This window comes from the organism of the source record quoted next, unplaced genomic scaffold (genome assembly GCF_019419815.1).
Source record: "Pyrus x bretschneideri cultivar Hongxiangsu unplaced genomic scaffold, Pyrus_bretschneideri_v1 Contig19, whole genome shotgun sequence".
NCBI lineage: Eukaryota > Viridiplantae > Streptophyta > Magnoliopsida > Rosales > Rosaceae > Pyrus > Pyrus x bretschneideri.
Window position 1 is genome coordinate 7,332,926 of NW_025999490.1, and position 13,567 is coordinate 7,346,492.

Below are 13,567 nucleotides of genomic sequence, written 5' to 3' on the forward strand. Positions count from 1 at the left end.
AGCCACCAAAACTAATGATTCAAAAATTGTTTCAGATTTTATTAAGACTAACATCTTTGCAAGATTTGGGACACCTAAAGCAATCATTAGCGATGGAAGGAGTCACTTTTGCAATAAAACATTTGAAGCGTTGCTTAGGAAGTACAATGTCACACATAAGGTGTCTACACCTTATCATCCGCAAACTAGTGCTCAAGCAGAAGTATCAAACCGTGAGGTAAAGCAAATTTTGGAGAAAACTGTGAGTCCTAGTAGGAAGGATTGGAGCATGCGCTTGAACGATGCATTGTGGGCATATAGGACTGCTTATAAGACTCATATTGGAATGTCCCCATTTCGGTTAATTTATGGGAAACATTGTCGTCTTCCAGTAGAATTGGAACACAAAGCTTATTGAGCAATCAAAGCCTACAACATGGACATGAGTGTTGCTGGACAGCAGAGGAAGCTTCAATTGAATGAGTTAGATGAAATCCGGAATGATGCATATGAGTCTAGTTGAATATACAAGGAGAAATCAAAGGCATTTCATGACAAGATGATATCAAGGAAGAGCTTTGCCATTGGACAAAAAGTTCTTCTATTTAATTCTCGCCTTCGGTTATTTCCAGGTAAGCTTCGTTCTCGATGGGTTGGTCCGTTTGTTATAACTAATATTTTTCCTCATGGTGCAGTGGAAATCCAAAGTGCAAAGACCAAAAACGTGTTCAAAGTGAATGGACATAGACTCAAACCGTATTATGAGTCTTTTGCGGAGCATGATGTGGAGGTTGTACCCCTCCAAGAACCAGCTTCCCTTGAATGATTACTCTTGGTACCGTCCGACTGCGGACGTAAAAGCAAGCGCTTATTGGGAGGCAACCCAATATTTCTATTCATTGTCTTTTTATGTCATTTTCAATTTTTTGTTTGTTTTTTTTTTCTGAGTTTTCTTACGTGCTAAGCTGAATTATTTCTTTTCTTTGTAGGAATCTTAGGTTATGTCTACCCTTGGAGTTGATTGCAGAATTGAAGTTTTGGGGGTCATCACTTGATTTTATTGCAAATTGGGGAAGTTTTCAGTCCAAATGCTTTATTTTGTTTCTTACTATTTTATTTCATTTTTATTTTTTATTTTATGCATTATTGTGTTTTCTGACATTGGGGACAATGTCCAGTTTAAGTTTGGGGGTAAGGATTGAAAAAATGACCAAATTGAAAATTTTCATCCCTTTGACTAAGAATTGGTTTAATTTGTTTCCTTGTTGTTGCTTTTTGTTTTCTTAATTAGTTTTGTTTACCCTAAAAATAAAAATAAAATAAAAAAGAGAAAATTCTAAAAATGAAAAATCCAAAAATAGTCTTATTTTCTTTATTGTTTTGAATTAGATTTTTGTTAGTTTCCCGACCCAATGATATAACTGAATTGAATTTGAACCACGGTGATCAAGAACTTAGTAAGCATGTATTGTGTGAAATTCCTTATTCTCTTGTTAGCTTTGTACATGTTTAATCATCTTTGAAAAACCAAAAGCACATAGCCTTGTTGATGTGAAACTAAAGCATGATTTAAAGCTTCATATGTGAACATAGTGACCATATACAACCTATGTGAGTTTTTGAGCCTATTGAAAGTGTGTGCATTTTTCATACACTCATATTCTTTCATGTGTGATGAACTTATATGACTTACATATCTAGAACTTGCGTAACGATTATTCGAAATGTTTGTCATTGATTGCATGAACTTGAAAAGGATAAAGGCATTAGGTTTATCACCATGGCCCAAATAAGCATGTTTCCTAAAGAAAAATGATATCATTAGATTGCCAATTTGAGCCGTATATGTTAAGCCTTTTATTTCTTATCACCAGATATGTCAGCCCTTATACCTTAAACATTTTTCCTTACCCTTTCCAAGCTAGCTAGTGAGCAATGTGAGATTGTCTTATGAGAAATGTTTGTGAAGTACTTTGAAGGAGTTTGGCAAAAGAATAAGTGTGGGGGTATTTCATGTTTGTATTTAGTTATGTGCGAAAATTGGTTTAAAAAAAAAAAAAAAAAAAGGAAGAAGAAGAAAAAAAAAAAATTGTATACAAAGCAAATAAAAAGTTTAGGGGTGTGATTGGAGGTAGTAGTAGAGTGGTTGGAGAGCTTGAGTTCTTATAAATCTCAACAAGAGAATTGCTTGCAATGTAGCTTGGAACTTGTGTTTACCTATCCTTTCATTTCTATAACCCTCTCCCTAAGCCTCATTACAACCAATAAAAGTCCTCTTGATTTTAGTTTTGCAATTATGATTGTGGAGATGAGATCTTTATGCAAGCTTATGGTAGATCTTTCACATTTGATTCTTTGAGCGAAACACGTTAAACTAAACATATGTGTGATTGAGTGGATGTCCTGTGAGAAGGTCACTAGTTTGCATGTGGTGTTTTAAAACAAAACTTGAAATTGCATTAGCATGGCTATTACACACACTACACTTCAAGGATGATTAAAAGGTCGCTGTTAACATTTGAATAAGGAAGATGAGCTTGGATTAGCTTGCTTGGTGCTAGCTAAGGTTCTTGATGATTTGTTTTCTTGAATGAAATTCTATGAGGGTGACATAGTGGGGAGCTAATGTTTTTCATGTTGCTACTTTTTCATGTTTTCTTTGTTTTGCTCGAGGACTAGCAAAAGCTAAGTGTGGGGGTATTTGATAAGCTCATATTTATATATATTTTTTATATCAAATTCACTTGTCTTTTCTTAGTTAGTTCCTTATATTTTTGAGTTATTTACTTTGTTTTTTGTGTTTTGTAGGATTTGTCAAGTAAAGAAAAGAAAAATAACACAAGTGGAATTTTAAGTAATAAATTCGTCAAAACTGCCTGTGCAGGTCAGCTGCCTTTGGAAGCAATTTGCGGACAGCTCAGAATGAATTAGAGAATGAGCCTTATATGCTTGGAAAGCTACGGATGTCTATTTTCTGGAGCATTTTGCAGATTGTTAATATCATTTTTCTAGAAAAAGTTATGGCTGTTCTAACACTGAAAGGTTCCCAGGAGGCTGAGCAGTTTGTAACTGATAAGAAAGCATTGAAAGCAATAAATCCCATAAAACTAACAGCCAAAACTGATGCAGCCAAGAACAAGCCAGCTAACACCTATTCAAATATCAGAGGAAATGAAAAATTAAGTGAGAGTAATGGGCATAAAGGCTACCCAAAGAGTTACAATTGTTTTAGCATTTCCTCCCACTTATTGTCATCACTAAATGGCTGTTAGTGGGGTGAGTTATGGAGAAAAAAACTGTGGCAGCAGAAAAGGAGAAAAGACCTACAGGTTGCAGGAAAAAAAGAGGAGAAAAGGTGTGAAAAAATAGATAGAAAAAAAAAGAAGGAAAGCAAGAAAAAAAGGCAAGGCTGCTGCGTTGGGGAATGAAGGAAAGGAAGGAGGAAATCTTGGCATTCTCTTCTCTCGGTTTTATCTTCTCAAACTCATGTCTTTCTTTTGGTTTAATTTGAGAATTATGTGTAACTAATTTTTAGTAGTTAGGGGCTTTTTTGAAGCCCCGAACATGATTGCAAGCTTGTTATGACATTTCGTTTGAATTACTTTTACGAATGGATGAAAATTGGTTCACTACTTGTCTCATCGATGAATTCTTTATGTGTTTTCTATGGATGCATACTTAGTAAGCATATCTAGGATTCTAATGCTATGAATATGTGTGTGTCTGCCCTTGTCGAATGAGGACCTACATATGTTCTAGAGTAGTACTTGTTAATTGCAATTAACATGTGAATCAATTTCCAGGATAAGTAAGACAACGCTAGTACTTACGATGCCTTGTGATGACTCAAACTCTTTTCGTTCTTAATGATTTCTACTTGTTAAATCTATGAACACACCATTCGAGATTGCATGTTAGGGACTAAGTTAAGTTGAAAACATCATTCTCTTAACATACTACATAAGAAAGAGTAATAGGTTGAGTTCTAATATTGAGCCAACTTGAGCATCTTCATCCAAAAATGAAAGGAATTTGAATGAAACATAACATGTTTGCATGATTATTTGGTGGTGGATAGCAATTCCCCTAACTCGTTTTTCTTAATTTGCGAACTACTCAAAAATCTGTCTCTGTTATGTTTTTGTTCGATTTAATTTAAATAGCAAATCAACTCCAAAAATCTCAAAAATTTGTGTGAGTGTAGCTCTGTGTGTCTAGTATCTGCATATTAAATTTCGTAGACTTTAGATAAGTGTAAGTCAGTCTAATAATTATTTTTCGGTGCCTGGTCAGTAGGGACAGCAGCCCAGTTTTTGTGACATTTTAAGTAGTTAGATAAAACAATCTTCTGCGGGAAAGACCCTTATTTTCATATGCTACAATTGACAAATATTATTGTTAATAAGGAAAATTAATAGGACATTTGTGTGCTACTTTGTGGTGTGCATTTAATCCTATCAAGGCCCCATCGAGCCAAAAATGTGAAATCATGTCAGTGAGCTGGCCTCATCCAGCCAGCCAACCTTTGTCCCACCCTAACATTTGAATTCCAATGGTAACCTAGCGTCAACATGACGCTAGGTAGCAACGGCTTGCTGACACTAGGACCGTTGCATTTGAATTTTGTTTTTTTCGGACGAATTTAAAAAAAAAAAATTCTAATTTTTTTTCCTATAAATACCTAAGTCATTCCTACACCATTTTCCACATAATTTTCACCATTCCATACCATTTTACCTCATTTTATTTTAATTCTTCACATTTTGTTCTCTTATCTATTCCAATAGTCTTTCCTTCAAATTTTTTTCAATAATTTTCAAATAGCCACATCTGCAATGAAAGGAAGGGCTTGGACCCAAAAAGAAGATGAAGTTCTTTGCAAGGCTTATAGATGGGTCTCGGAAGATAGTGTCAAGAGGAGTTTTCAAACAAGTGAAGGTGTTTGGACTCGTATGTCCAAAAAGTAGTATGAGTTCTACGAAGGCACCACTCCACCGAATCCTCGAAACTACGAGAGTTATTCTTCAAGATGGAAAAAACATCTTTATCTAAGTTTGAATAAATGGCATCAAGCAGTGGTAAAAGCCTGAAGCAAACATGAAAATGGAGCCAATTATTACGACAAAGTAAGTGTTTTCATAACTTATTTTAAATATTTAATTATATTACATTTAATTTCATAAATTAATTTTCTTTAATTTTTGTAATTATATGTTTTAGGTACGCCAAGTGGAAGCATTGTATATGGAGGACAACTCGAAACCTTTTAGTCATCACGGTTGTTGGGAAATTTGTAAAGGGTGGGTGTTATTTCAAGATCCACCTCAAAAAATATTTGGTCCTACGTTGGTGTTCGGAAATGTTTCCTCAAATGCAGTTGGGGATGAACAAGGATCTCCTATCATTCAAGAAACAAGGGTAGAAAATCCTTCTCTAGGTGAATCTTCCATACCTAGGGATATGAGACGAAACAAGGCCCGAAAATTGAAGGAAAATGGCAAGGCAATGGATGATTTAGCCCTTCAATAGGATATGGTGGCCTCATTGCGATTAATGGTGGAGCAAAATGCCCTTGTCGCTGAAGAAAGGAATTGTAGGCTCGAAGAACGGGCAAAACAAATACAATAAGACATGGATGATAAGAACATGTAAAGGAACAATTCGGATTACACTCCAATGAATAAAACATATTTTGATAGGAAAAACAGGGAAATTATGGCCCGATGAGAGTAATTTACATCCGACTATACTTCTACAATGACGGATGAAGATGATAATTATAGTCTTTAAATTGAAATTGTTGTATTCCTTAATATTTAAGTTGTAGTTTTTAAATTTAATTTGTTGTAGTCTTTAAATTGAAGTTGTAGTTTTAAGTTTAAGTTGTAATTTTTAAATTTAATATGATAGTTTAATTTAAGTAACCATAAAATAATAAATTATGTTTGGCCTATGAAGAAGATAATTTTTTTTATTAAATGGCTATATTTGATGTATGATCTTTTGACCCTTTCAATTACAAATTGTATAAAATATAACATGACATTATTTATTAAAATATTAATTTTTTATAAGACTATAGGGCTAAAAGAGCCCTTTGGCCCTTCTTCTATTGGAAATGGCCCAAACATATAGCCAGCGAAGTAGACAAATCAGTCAACAATTCAAACCCCCGGATTAAAGAGTTTTAGCACTTCTGAAACCACTTCCGGGTCTTCCCCTTCCCGCCGGTGACTTCCTCCGCTCGCTCCTCCCTTCCTCCCTCCCTCCCTGGTGGTACACTTCCAGGGATTCTGTTTGAAATGTGGGTTTTCCTTTTTGGTTGGATTGGATTAGGGTTCTTTCTCTCTCTCTCTCTCTTGCTCTTCATTTAATTTTTAATTTTTAACCCTGTGAGGTTTTAATTTAACAGAGTGAATACTACTGTAGTGTGAAAAGGGTGTTAATTTGCAACATCCAGTGGTGGAGATGTCGGAGAAAGGAGGAAAGGGGTTTTCTTTGCCTAAACCTTCGCTGAAATCTACCCCTCCCAGCTCAAAAGATGGTTTGCTTTTTCTTGACTTTGTTGACATTTTTGTATTTGGGTGTTTTTTGTTTGTAAAAGAAATGAGGTAATCGCACCCCATCTGTTTGTGTAGGTAAGGATGATAGCTCGACAAAGTCCAAGAAGGGAAGACGAGTTCAGTTCGATTCTGAAGGTACAGTTTCTCTAATCTCTATTTTTTCCTATTCAACTTAGTCTCATATTACAGTCACTGGTTCTTGTGTGTCGTGACTCATGCATGTATAGGTTCCCGGGAACCCAAATCAAACTTTTCGTCAAAATTTTATCGCCCAGCTGCTGCTTCAGGGAAAGGTTTAATATTATTTGAAATTCCGAATTATTCTGAATTTCCAGTTTCATCACTTGTATATCTGAAGTCAATTATCTGAATTTCATTTTATTTCTCTCTTTCCTTTGCAAACTGTGATTTTTTTTAAGCTGATTGGGGCAAGGGGGGAAAAGGAGACACGGTCGCAAATGCTAAAAAGAAAGAACCACAGCCACTGGAGCTCAAAATTGAGCAGGGTGAGCACTTTTATTGGCCATATGAGCATTTTTCTGTTATAAACATGCGATGTTTACTTCCTAAAAATATACAGTGACTACTTTAGCATCTCAGCACTAAGTGTCATGTGTTTGATATTTTGTATATCAAATACTTAAGCTAAGAGAGAAGCTCAGAAATTTAAAATAATCTTTTTAGTTAAGCACTGTAATATTGTCAGTTTTGTTGTTTCATGCAGAACTTCCGAAGAGTGTCAAATGTATGATGGATTGTGAAGCTGCCGATATATTACAAGGCATCCAGGAGCAGATGGTCATGTTGTCTAAAGATCCTACTATTAAAATCCCTGTGTAAGAATCAAGTTCTATCATCTGAAAGAAAGAATGGTGATTGAGAAAATGGTTTATTATAGCAGTTGATGTTAATTTTCTGTATATGAAGTGTCCTAAATGGTTTTGTTTTCAGATCATTCGACAAGGGACTGCAGTATGCCAACAGCACCAGCCGTTATACACATCCCCAATCTGGGAGACACGTTCTTGAGTATCCTTGATGTGCTCCGCTTGGGTGGGTGTGTGTGTGCATGTTTGAGTATGCTTGATTTGTTCCTTGGTGTTTATATGTGTGCGTATATAAATGCTTTCTCTGTGTTTGAACCCTTAACTTGAATATCAGGACTCTAAAAAAATATGGTGTCAAAGATGGAGAGGTTACAATCTCAATCTTCGGTATTAGTTCTTAAAATTTAAGGACTGGTCTCTGATTTTAATTTTTTGCCACAGATATGTGTGATTGCCAATGTTTGTCCAGAAACCACTGATGAAGTTTTTGCTTTAGTACCATCCTTGAAGGTATGATATGGTTCATAATTAAACCTATGCATTTTTCTGTTTTGGGCGAAATTGAAGGATCTAGTTAGAAATTGTAGTTTAAACATACAAGATTTTCTTTTCTATTTCAATTTTAGTTCCAGTCGGGGATAACTCAATTCTGTTTTGGATTTTGTCAGAGGAATATGTGGTATTCACTCCTTGGATTAATTACAATTCTAAAATTGATAATCTCCAATCTATTTGCATGTTACTCACTTTGAATGGAGAAAGTCATGAATCGGGGAAGGGAAAGAATGGATGGGCATGGGGTCAACTGGCCCCTCCTAATCGATCTGTTCTGATTTTTCAGGCATTGGATTATAGATTGTATGGTGGGACCCATTCTCTTTTTTATTCCATGTGTGTTACTAACACACGGGAATTTTGGAATTGGAATAGTTCCAAAACCCATGTTTTAGTAAACACCGGGATCAAGATTGGGAATAATTCCATACCCATTCCATGCAAGTAAACATGCCATTGTGGAAAGAGAATATTGGAGCATTGATCCTTGGACTTTTTCCCAATTGGAGTTTTGGTCCCTAAACTAAAATCTGTGAGTATTGGCCCTTGAACTTCTCACACTATGGAGCGATGGTCCTTTTGGGGAACTCTATTTGAACTTTCATCCAACATAAAAGGTTTAAAGGGGGAAATAAAGGATGGAAGTTCTAACGGTATTACCCAAAAGGACCATTGCTCCACATTGTGATAAGTTCATGGATCAACACTCACGGATTTTTAATTCGTGAACCAAAGCTGCCATTTGACTAAATTTGGGGACCAATGCTCCAATTTCTCTTACGCGAATGATATTATTTTCTGATCCATGAGGGCTGGGACTCTTAAATCCCCTTTTGCTGATCTCTTTGATTTTTTCATTTCCACAAATGCGAGTTTCTTTCTGGCTGCATTTTATAGTGTTGGAACTATTGGGTTCCCAATGGAACTGCTAAGGGACTCTTAAATCCCCTTTTGCTGATCTCTTTGATTTTTTAATTTCCACGAATGTGAGTTTCTTTCTGGCTTCATTTTATAGTGTTGGAACTATTAGGTTCCCAATGGAACTGTTAAGCTACTGAAAATTGACTTCTTGGTTTTCTGCCTACCAGACTGTTTATCTGTATTTGTGTTTCAAGAATGCTTTCCCGAAGCTATTTGGGGTTGCCAACGTTGCCTTGACTAATTCTATACTATCTTTGCTTTCCAAATCACTTCAAGCTGCTAGTTTATATACATATATGTTCTCCTTCCAGGCTAAGAGAAGCACGCTCAGCCAACCACTAAAAGATGTTTTAAGTGAGCTGACGAGGTTTAAAAGGGCAACATAAGAACACTCTTTACCTGAGAATTCCTAGTAAGATATATTAATTTTTCATCTTAAGCTTAAATAGCCATGTCTTCCTGCCTTGTATGCGGAATGATTAGTTGGGTTTTATGTAAACTGGTACAGATTGCTAGATGCAAATGGCATTAATATGGAGGGATTTTGCTTTGTGGACTTTTCATGGCAGCACACCGGGACCTACAATCATCCTTGTTGTCGTACTTGTTAATGGTCGTTGGATTTTGTATATGACATGGAATTTGAGATGCTGCGGAAATCCCTTTCATAGCCTCTACTTCGATTCGGTTCTCAGCAGTAGTTTTCTTCTATTTTGTGCTTGATGAATATGAAGTTCACTGGATAATTGACTGAGTTTTATATGAATACAAGTGAGAGAGATGGTTCGCCTGATTTCCTGATGAAATGAAGAAAATAAAAGAAAAGGAAAAAACAAAAAAGAAAGGAAGAAGCAATTGGTGCATCGTTGTTAAATTTATTCATTTTATGCGCAAGGGGGATGGTTTTTGTGACTGTTTTCTTATGGAAGAAGAAAGTTAAAGAAGAAAATGATAACGTTTTATAAATTAAAGAGGGGGTTTCCTTTGGTGCATCTCGCAATGGAAAGTATGATGAAAGTTACTCGAAACAGCTTGGATGGGGTTTCCTTGAGCTTGTAATACAGGAAAATGATTTTTACACTTTTTTAAGGTACGCATGCATTATTTTCCTTTTTTAATTTTTAACCATTCAATTGAATAAATCAAACGAAGTTAACGGCCATAATTAAACAGGGGAGTATAAGAGGCTAAAAATGGTATATTCATCATTTCTGAAGACTCGAAACTGATTGGCCTGCTTCTTGCTCAATTCGCGCCGTTATGCAATGATTAGTATCCCGGCTACCACAACAAGAGAGCTGAGAGCCCACGGCATCCTTTCCGACGCCCCCTTCCACCTCGGAGATTGCACTGCTTACATGTTCACAATCTGGCCGCCTTGATTAATCAGCCAGCATCTTCATCTCCAATAGTCTCTCAAATTGTCAATGGCATTGGATGGCCGCTGTTTGATTGCTTCACTGAATCAAGCGTGTGTGTGTGTGTGTGTGTGTGTGTGTGTGTGTGTGTCTACTTGCTGTCACTAGGATTGATTGAGCAGGATGCATGTAATGTAATGCGGAGAAAAAAGAGTGACATTCCGATGTAAGATTACAATAACGTGATTATTATGTTCAACTTCATTTTCTTTACTAAAAATTAAGCAACGATAATTCAATACAAATGTCCTACACGATAATAATACCTGAATTAGACACCCATGGGTCACAGACTCAGAGTGATGACCCACCCCACTCTATTGCTAAATGTGGGAATACTCTACACTAGTATTTAATCACCTACACTGCTTCGGAAGAGGGGACCTGAAAAACCGACTTGTGAAACCTCTTTTCACATTACAAAAACCCAAACCCCCCATGAAATCAACATCCCCACTATGATCCACCTCCGGTACAGTTGATGACAAGAACTAGAACTAGTACTAGATCTAGATCTAGATCTAGATCTAGACCTGGACGAAGTATCAGTAACGCCAACAAGAAACCTGCACTCACCAACCGAAGGGTCTAGGAAAGTGACCATACCAAGCCCGTCAAAATCACAGCTCCGTTCATTCTGCATTTGCAGCTGATAGTAACTGTTGAACGCATACGAGATGTTTCCCTTTGCTCCAATTCCGTTGCACGACCCCCCATAGGTGAGTGTGGTGCAATCTGCAACACTACAGGCGAGTTTCATGTGGTTCACCACATCAGACAAATCTCCTGATGGCTTTGCCACACACCACCTAGACGGGAGATACTCAACATTCCTTGCATTTTTTAATCCTCTGCCGCCCAAACCGAGGTTCAACGGATATTTAGCCTGGCCATCAAAGGAAAAGATCCCCCAGTGCCTTTCAAAGTTTCCTGGAAGTGTGCTCTTTGCCCCTTCATCATGCAGACTGAAAATATATACATCCACGGGAGGGGCACCAGGTCTTAAAGGGGTTCCTCTGTTACTTAGGACATGATTTATGAGACCTTGGTTGAATGCCCTCGCAGCAGTGAGATTTGCATTGATGGCTCCGTCTGTGGGCCAACCCACCTCCCCAATAATTATGGGCATCTCACCATATCCAAGCTTGCTGAGGGCAGCGACTAGTGTGTCAAAGTTTCCGTCAAATGCATTGGAGTAAACATTCGACCCATCTGTAACAGGATGACTAGTCCCCTCGAAGAATGCATAGTCTTGAGGAAAATCTGAGCTTCCATAGAGACTTAGAAATGGGTAGATATTGACTACAAAAGGAGAACCATTTGAGTTGAGAAACGAAACAAGTTGAGTCATTATTTGAGTGAGTTCAGGTCGAAATGCCCCTTGAGAAGGAAGGGAGGACTCATAAGCATCGGCATTGCAAGGGACGACTAACTTGACGTAGCTTGCAAGATTCACTTTAGCCAAGGACTGTTGTAGATTAAGCAGTGCAGGCATGACATAGGACTGAAACTGGCCCGAGTAACTTGTAAGGAAGGGCTCATTTCCTACTGCAATATACCTGTCATGGATCACAAGGAAACAAGTTTCGACATGGATGCGAAAGCAAACAACTTAATATATAAACAGACGCAGAGGGAAGATTTGATTCATTGGCTAGCATGATGATCAAGTGAAAGAAACAAAGTTTTGGCAACAAACTGGTTTATCTCTAATCTCAGATTGTATATCTTGTTGGAAAACTTCGAAAAATATGAATAAATAAATAAACTAACAGGCCAGTATCTACTATCTTTTTGGAAATTAGAGAAAAAGCAACAAGCTTTGTTACAATCTCTTCTGGCCTATATCTCAAAGGGCAGCACAGCATAGCACAGTCAGCACATCACTTCACAAGGAAGAGAATATAATATGATATTAGGTCATGATTAAAAATGAACAAACTATGCTGAAAAATCAATACCAATTAATATCAAGGGATGGTGGGTGGCAAAAACAAATCACTTCCCATTTATTAACAAGTGAAAGCTACACAACTATAAAGTTGTTTCCTTTTATTCTCCTACCGTTTCTCAGTAACAATCGCAGTAAACGCACAATGAAAGAAGAATCCGGGAGAAGAAGAAAAGGAGGAGGAGGAGGGGCCTCAGCCTCACCTGATATCGGCACCATTTTTAACCATATATCTGGACACATTCTGGCGAACCCACAAATCAGAGGCATCGGTGGAAGAGCTCAAGGCGGCCAACATCTCATTGGGGATGCCAACCATGACCTGGATGCCGCTGCCCATGAGAGCCCGAAGTGAATCTGGGTCGGCATCGAAAAGCTTCACCTTTGATATCTTGTTGTCTTTCAAGAGATCCACCACCGCGGAAGGCTTGAGTTTGTGGAAGGACACGCTCCCCCAGTTCACTCCTATGGCTGACTCCGCCCTCCAAACCACCACTAGAGAAAGCAGAGCTGCTGCAAATGCCCACCTCCATCTCCACCTGGCTTCTAACATTTCGTCGGATTAATATATAACCTGGTCAAACCCCCAGCACTTATCAATCAGGCAATTCATTCATTCATTCCCCACCGGGTTCATTAACTGAATATCTGCTGAGGCATAGACTCAGAGTGTTGTCTTGTAGGTGAGGGATAGAGTGAGAGAGTGCAACAAATCACAAATAAGAGTAAAGTTGAAGCTGCCATGAATGTATACATAAATATCCATGCTGACGATGATGCACTTTTTGAAATATACATAAATATCAATGCTGATAATGATGCTCTTTTTGAAATTACCTAGATACCCTCCATTAGTCGGCAGTCAGTGTGCCACCGGCAAATGAGATGTCAAAATCCTAGATGAAATGGCACTGCATATTTTATATCAAAAATATTTTCAACCAAAGTGATGTTTGCTAATTGGATCTGAAGGCTTTGTGATTAGGAATCAAATTTGACATAAATGTCAAATTTATTTTTAATTGATTTTAATGGTTGATCCCTTATTCCACTAACATTTCAACTAATAAAAATTTTGTTGCAACGTTTTTTAATATAATTATAATCATTTAAAACTCTATTTTAATAAAAATAAATATCATTTCACAATTGGGTTGGAAAAATACATAATTTGACATAAGACTTCAAATTGTCACATCAGACATCAATTACAATTTGACTGTTATAATTTGATTTTCTTTAGAGATGATCTAAGTGTCAAATATAGCTAACCACTAATAGATATGCTTAAGAGCATGTCAAACGAGATATTAAACTTAAATTTGACAATCCATGTTTATTTTTCCGATACAT

The 13,567-nt window shown here is 37.1% G+C and overlaps 2 protein-coding genes across 3 annotated transcripts; one reads left to right on the forward strand and one right to left on the reverse strand.

The window, feature by feature from the left end:
• Nucleotides 1-6,114: 6,114 nt before the first annotated feature.
• On the forward strand, nucleotides 6,115-9,638 carry LOC103945824 (DNA-directed RNA polymerases IV and V subunit 4). 2 transcript variants are annotated; one of them, XM_009358154.3, is made up of 11 exons: nucleotides 6,115-6,283; nucleotides 6,392-6,523; nucleotides 6,618-6,677; nucleotides 6,770-6,835; nucleotides 6,962-7,048; nucleotides 7,267-7,378; nucleotides 7,494-7,571; nucleotides 7,704-7,737; nucleotides 7,811-7,879; nucleotides 9,157-9,257; nucleotides 9,354-9,638. In XM_009358154.3, exons 2-10 carry the CDS (start codon nucleotides 6,448-6,450, stop codon nucleotides 9,229-9,231), a joined length of 657 nt encoding a protein of 218 aa, XP_009356429.1. In that variant the 5' UTR covers nucleotides 6,115-6,283; nucleotides 6,392-6,447; the 3' UTR covers nucleotides 9,232-9,257; nucleotides 9,354-9,638. The 2 variants fall into 2 exon arrangements, with proteins under 2 accessions (XP_009356429.1, XP_048438443.1); XM_048582486.1 differs by having other exon boundaries at nucleotides 6,409-6,523.
• Nucleotides 9,639-10,430: 792 nt separating this feature from the next.
• On the reverse strand, nucleotides 10,431-12,970 carry LOC103944913 (glucan endo-1,3-beta-glucosidase 5). The gene is made up of 2 exons (XM_009355756.3): nucleotides 12,418-12,970; nucleotides 10,431-11,822 (listed from the first exon to the last, which is right to left on the reverse strand). Exons 1-2 carry the CDS (start codon nucleotides 12,765-12,767, stop codon nucleotides 10,676-10,678), a joined length of 1,497 nt encoding a protein of 498 aa, XP_009354031.1. The 5' UTR covers nucleotides 12,768-12,970; the 3' UTR covers nucleotides 10,431-10,675.
• Between the last annotated feature and the right edge of the window lie 597 nt (nucleotides 12,971-13,567).

Excerpts from the sequence above, each read along its gene's own strand:
- LOC103945824 (XM_009358154.3), top strand. The coding sequence starts at position 6,448 with ATGTCGGAGAAAGGAGGAAAGGGGTTTTCTTTGCCTAAACCTTCGCTG. Across the intron at positions 6,524-6,617 it reads CCCTCCCAGCTCAAAAGATG|GTAAGGATGATAGCTCGACA; the intron begins GTTTGCTTTTTC and ends CTGTTTGTGTAG. Across the intron at positions 7,049-7,266 it reads GGAGCTCAAAATTGAGCAGG|AACTTCCGAAGAGTGTCAAA; the intron begins GTGAGCACTTTT and ends TGTTTCATGCAG.
- LOC103944913 (XM_009355756.3), bottom strand. The coding sequence starts at position 12,767 with ATGTTAGAAGCCAGGTGGAGATGGAGGTGGGCATTTGCAGCAGCTCTG. Across the intron at positions 11,823-12,417 it reads AAAAATGGTGCCGATATCAG|GTATATTGCAGTAGGAAATG; the intron begins GTGAGGCTGAGG and ends GATCCATGACAG.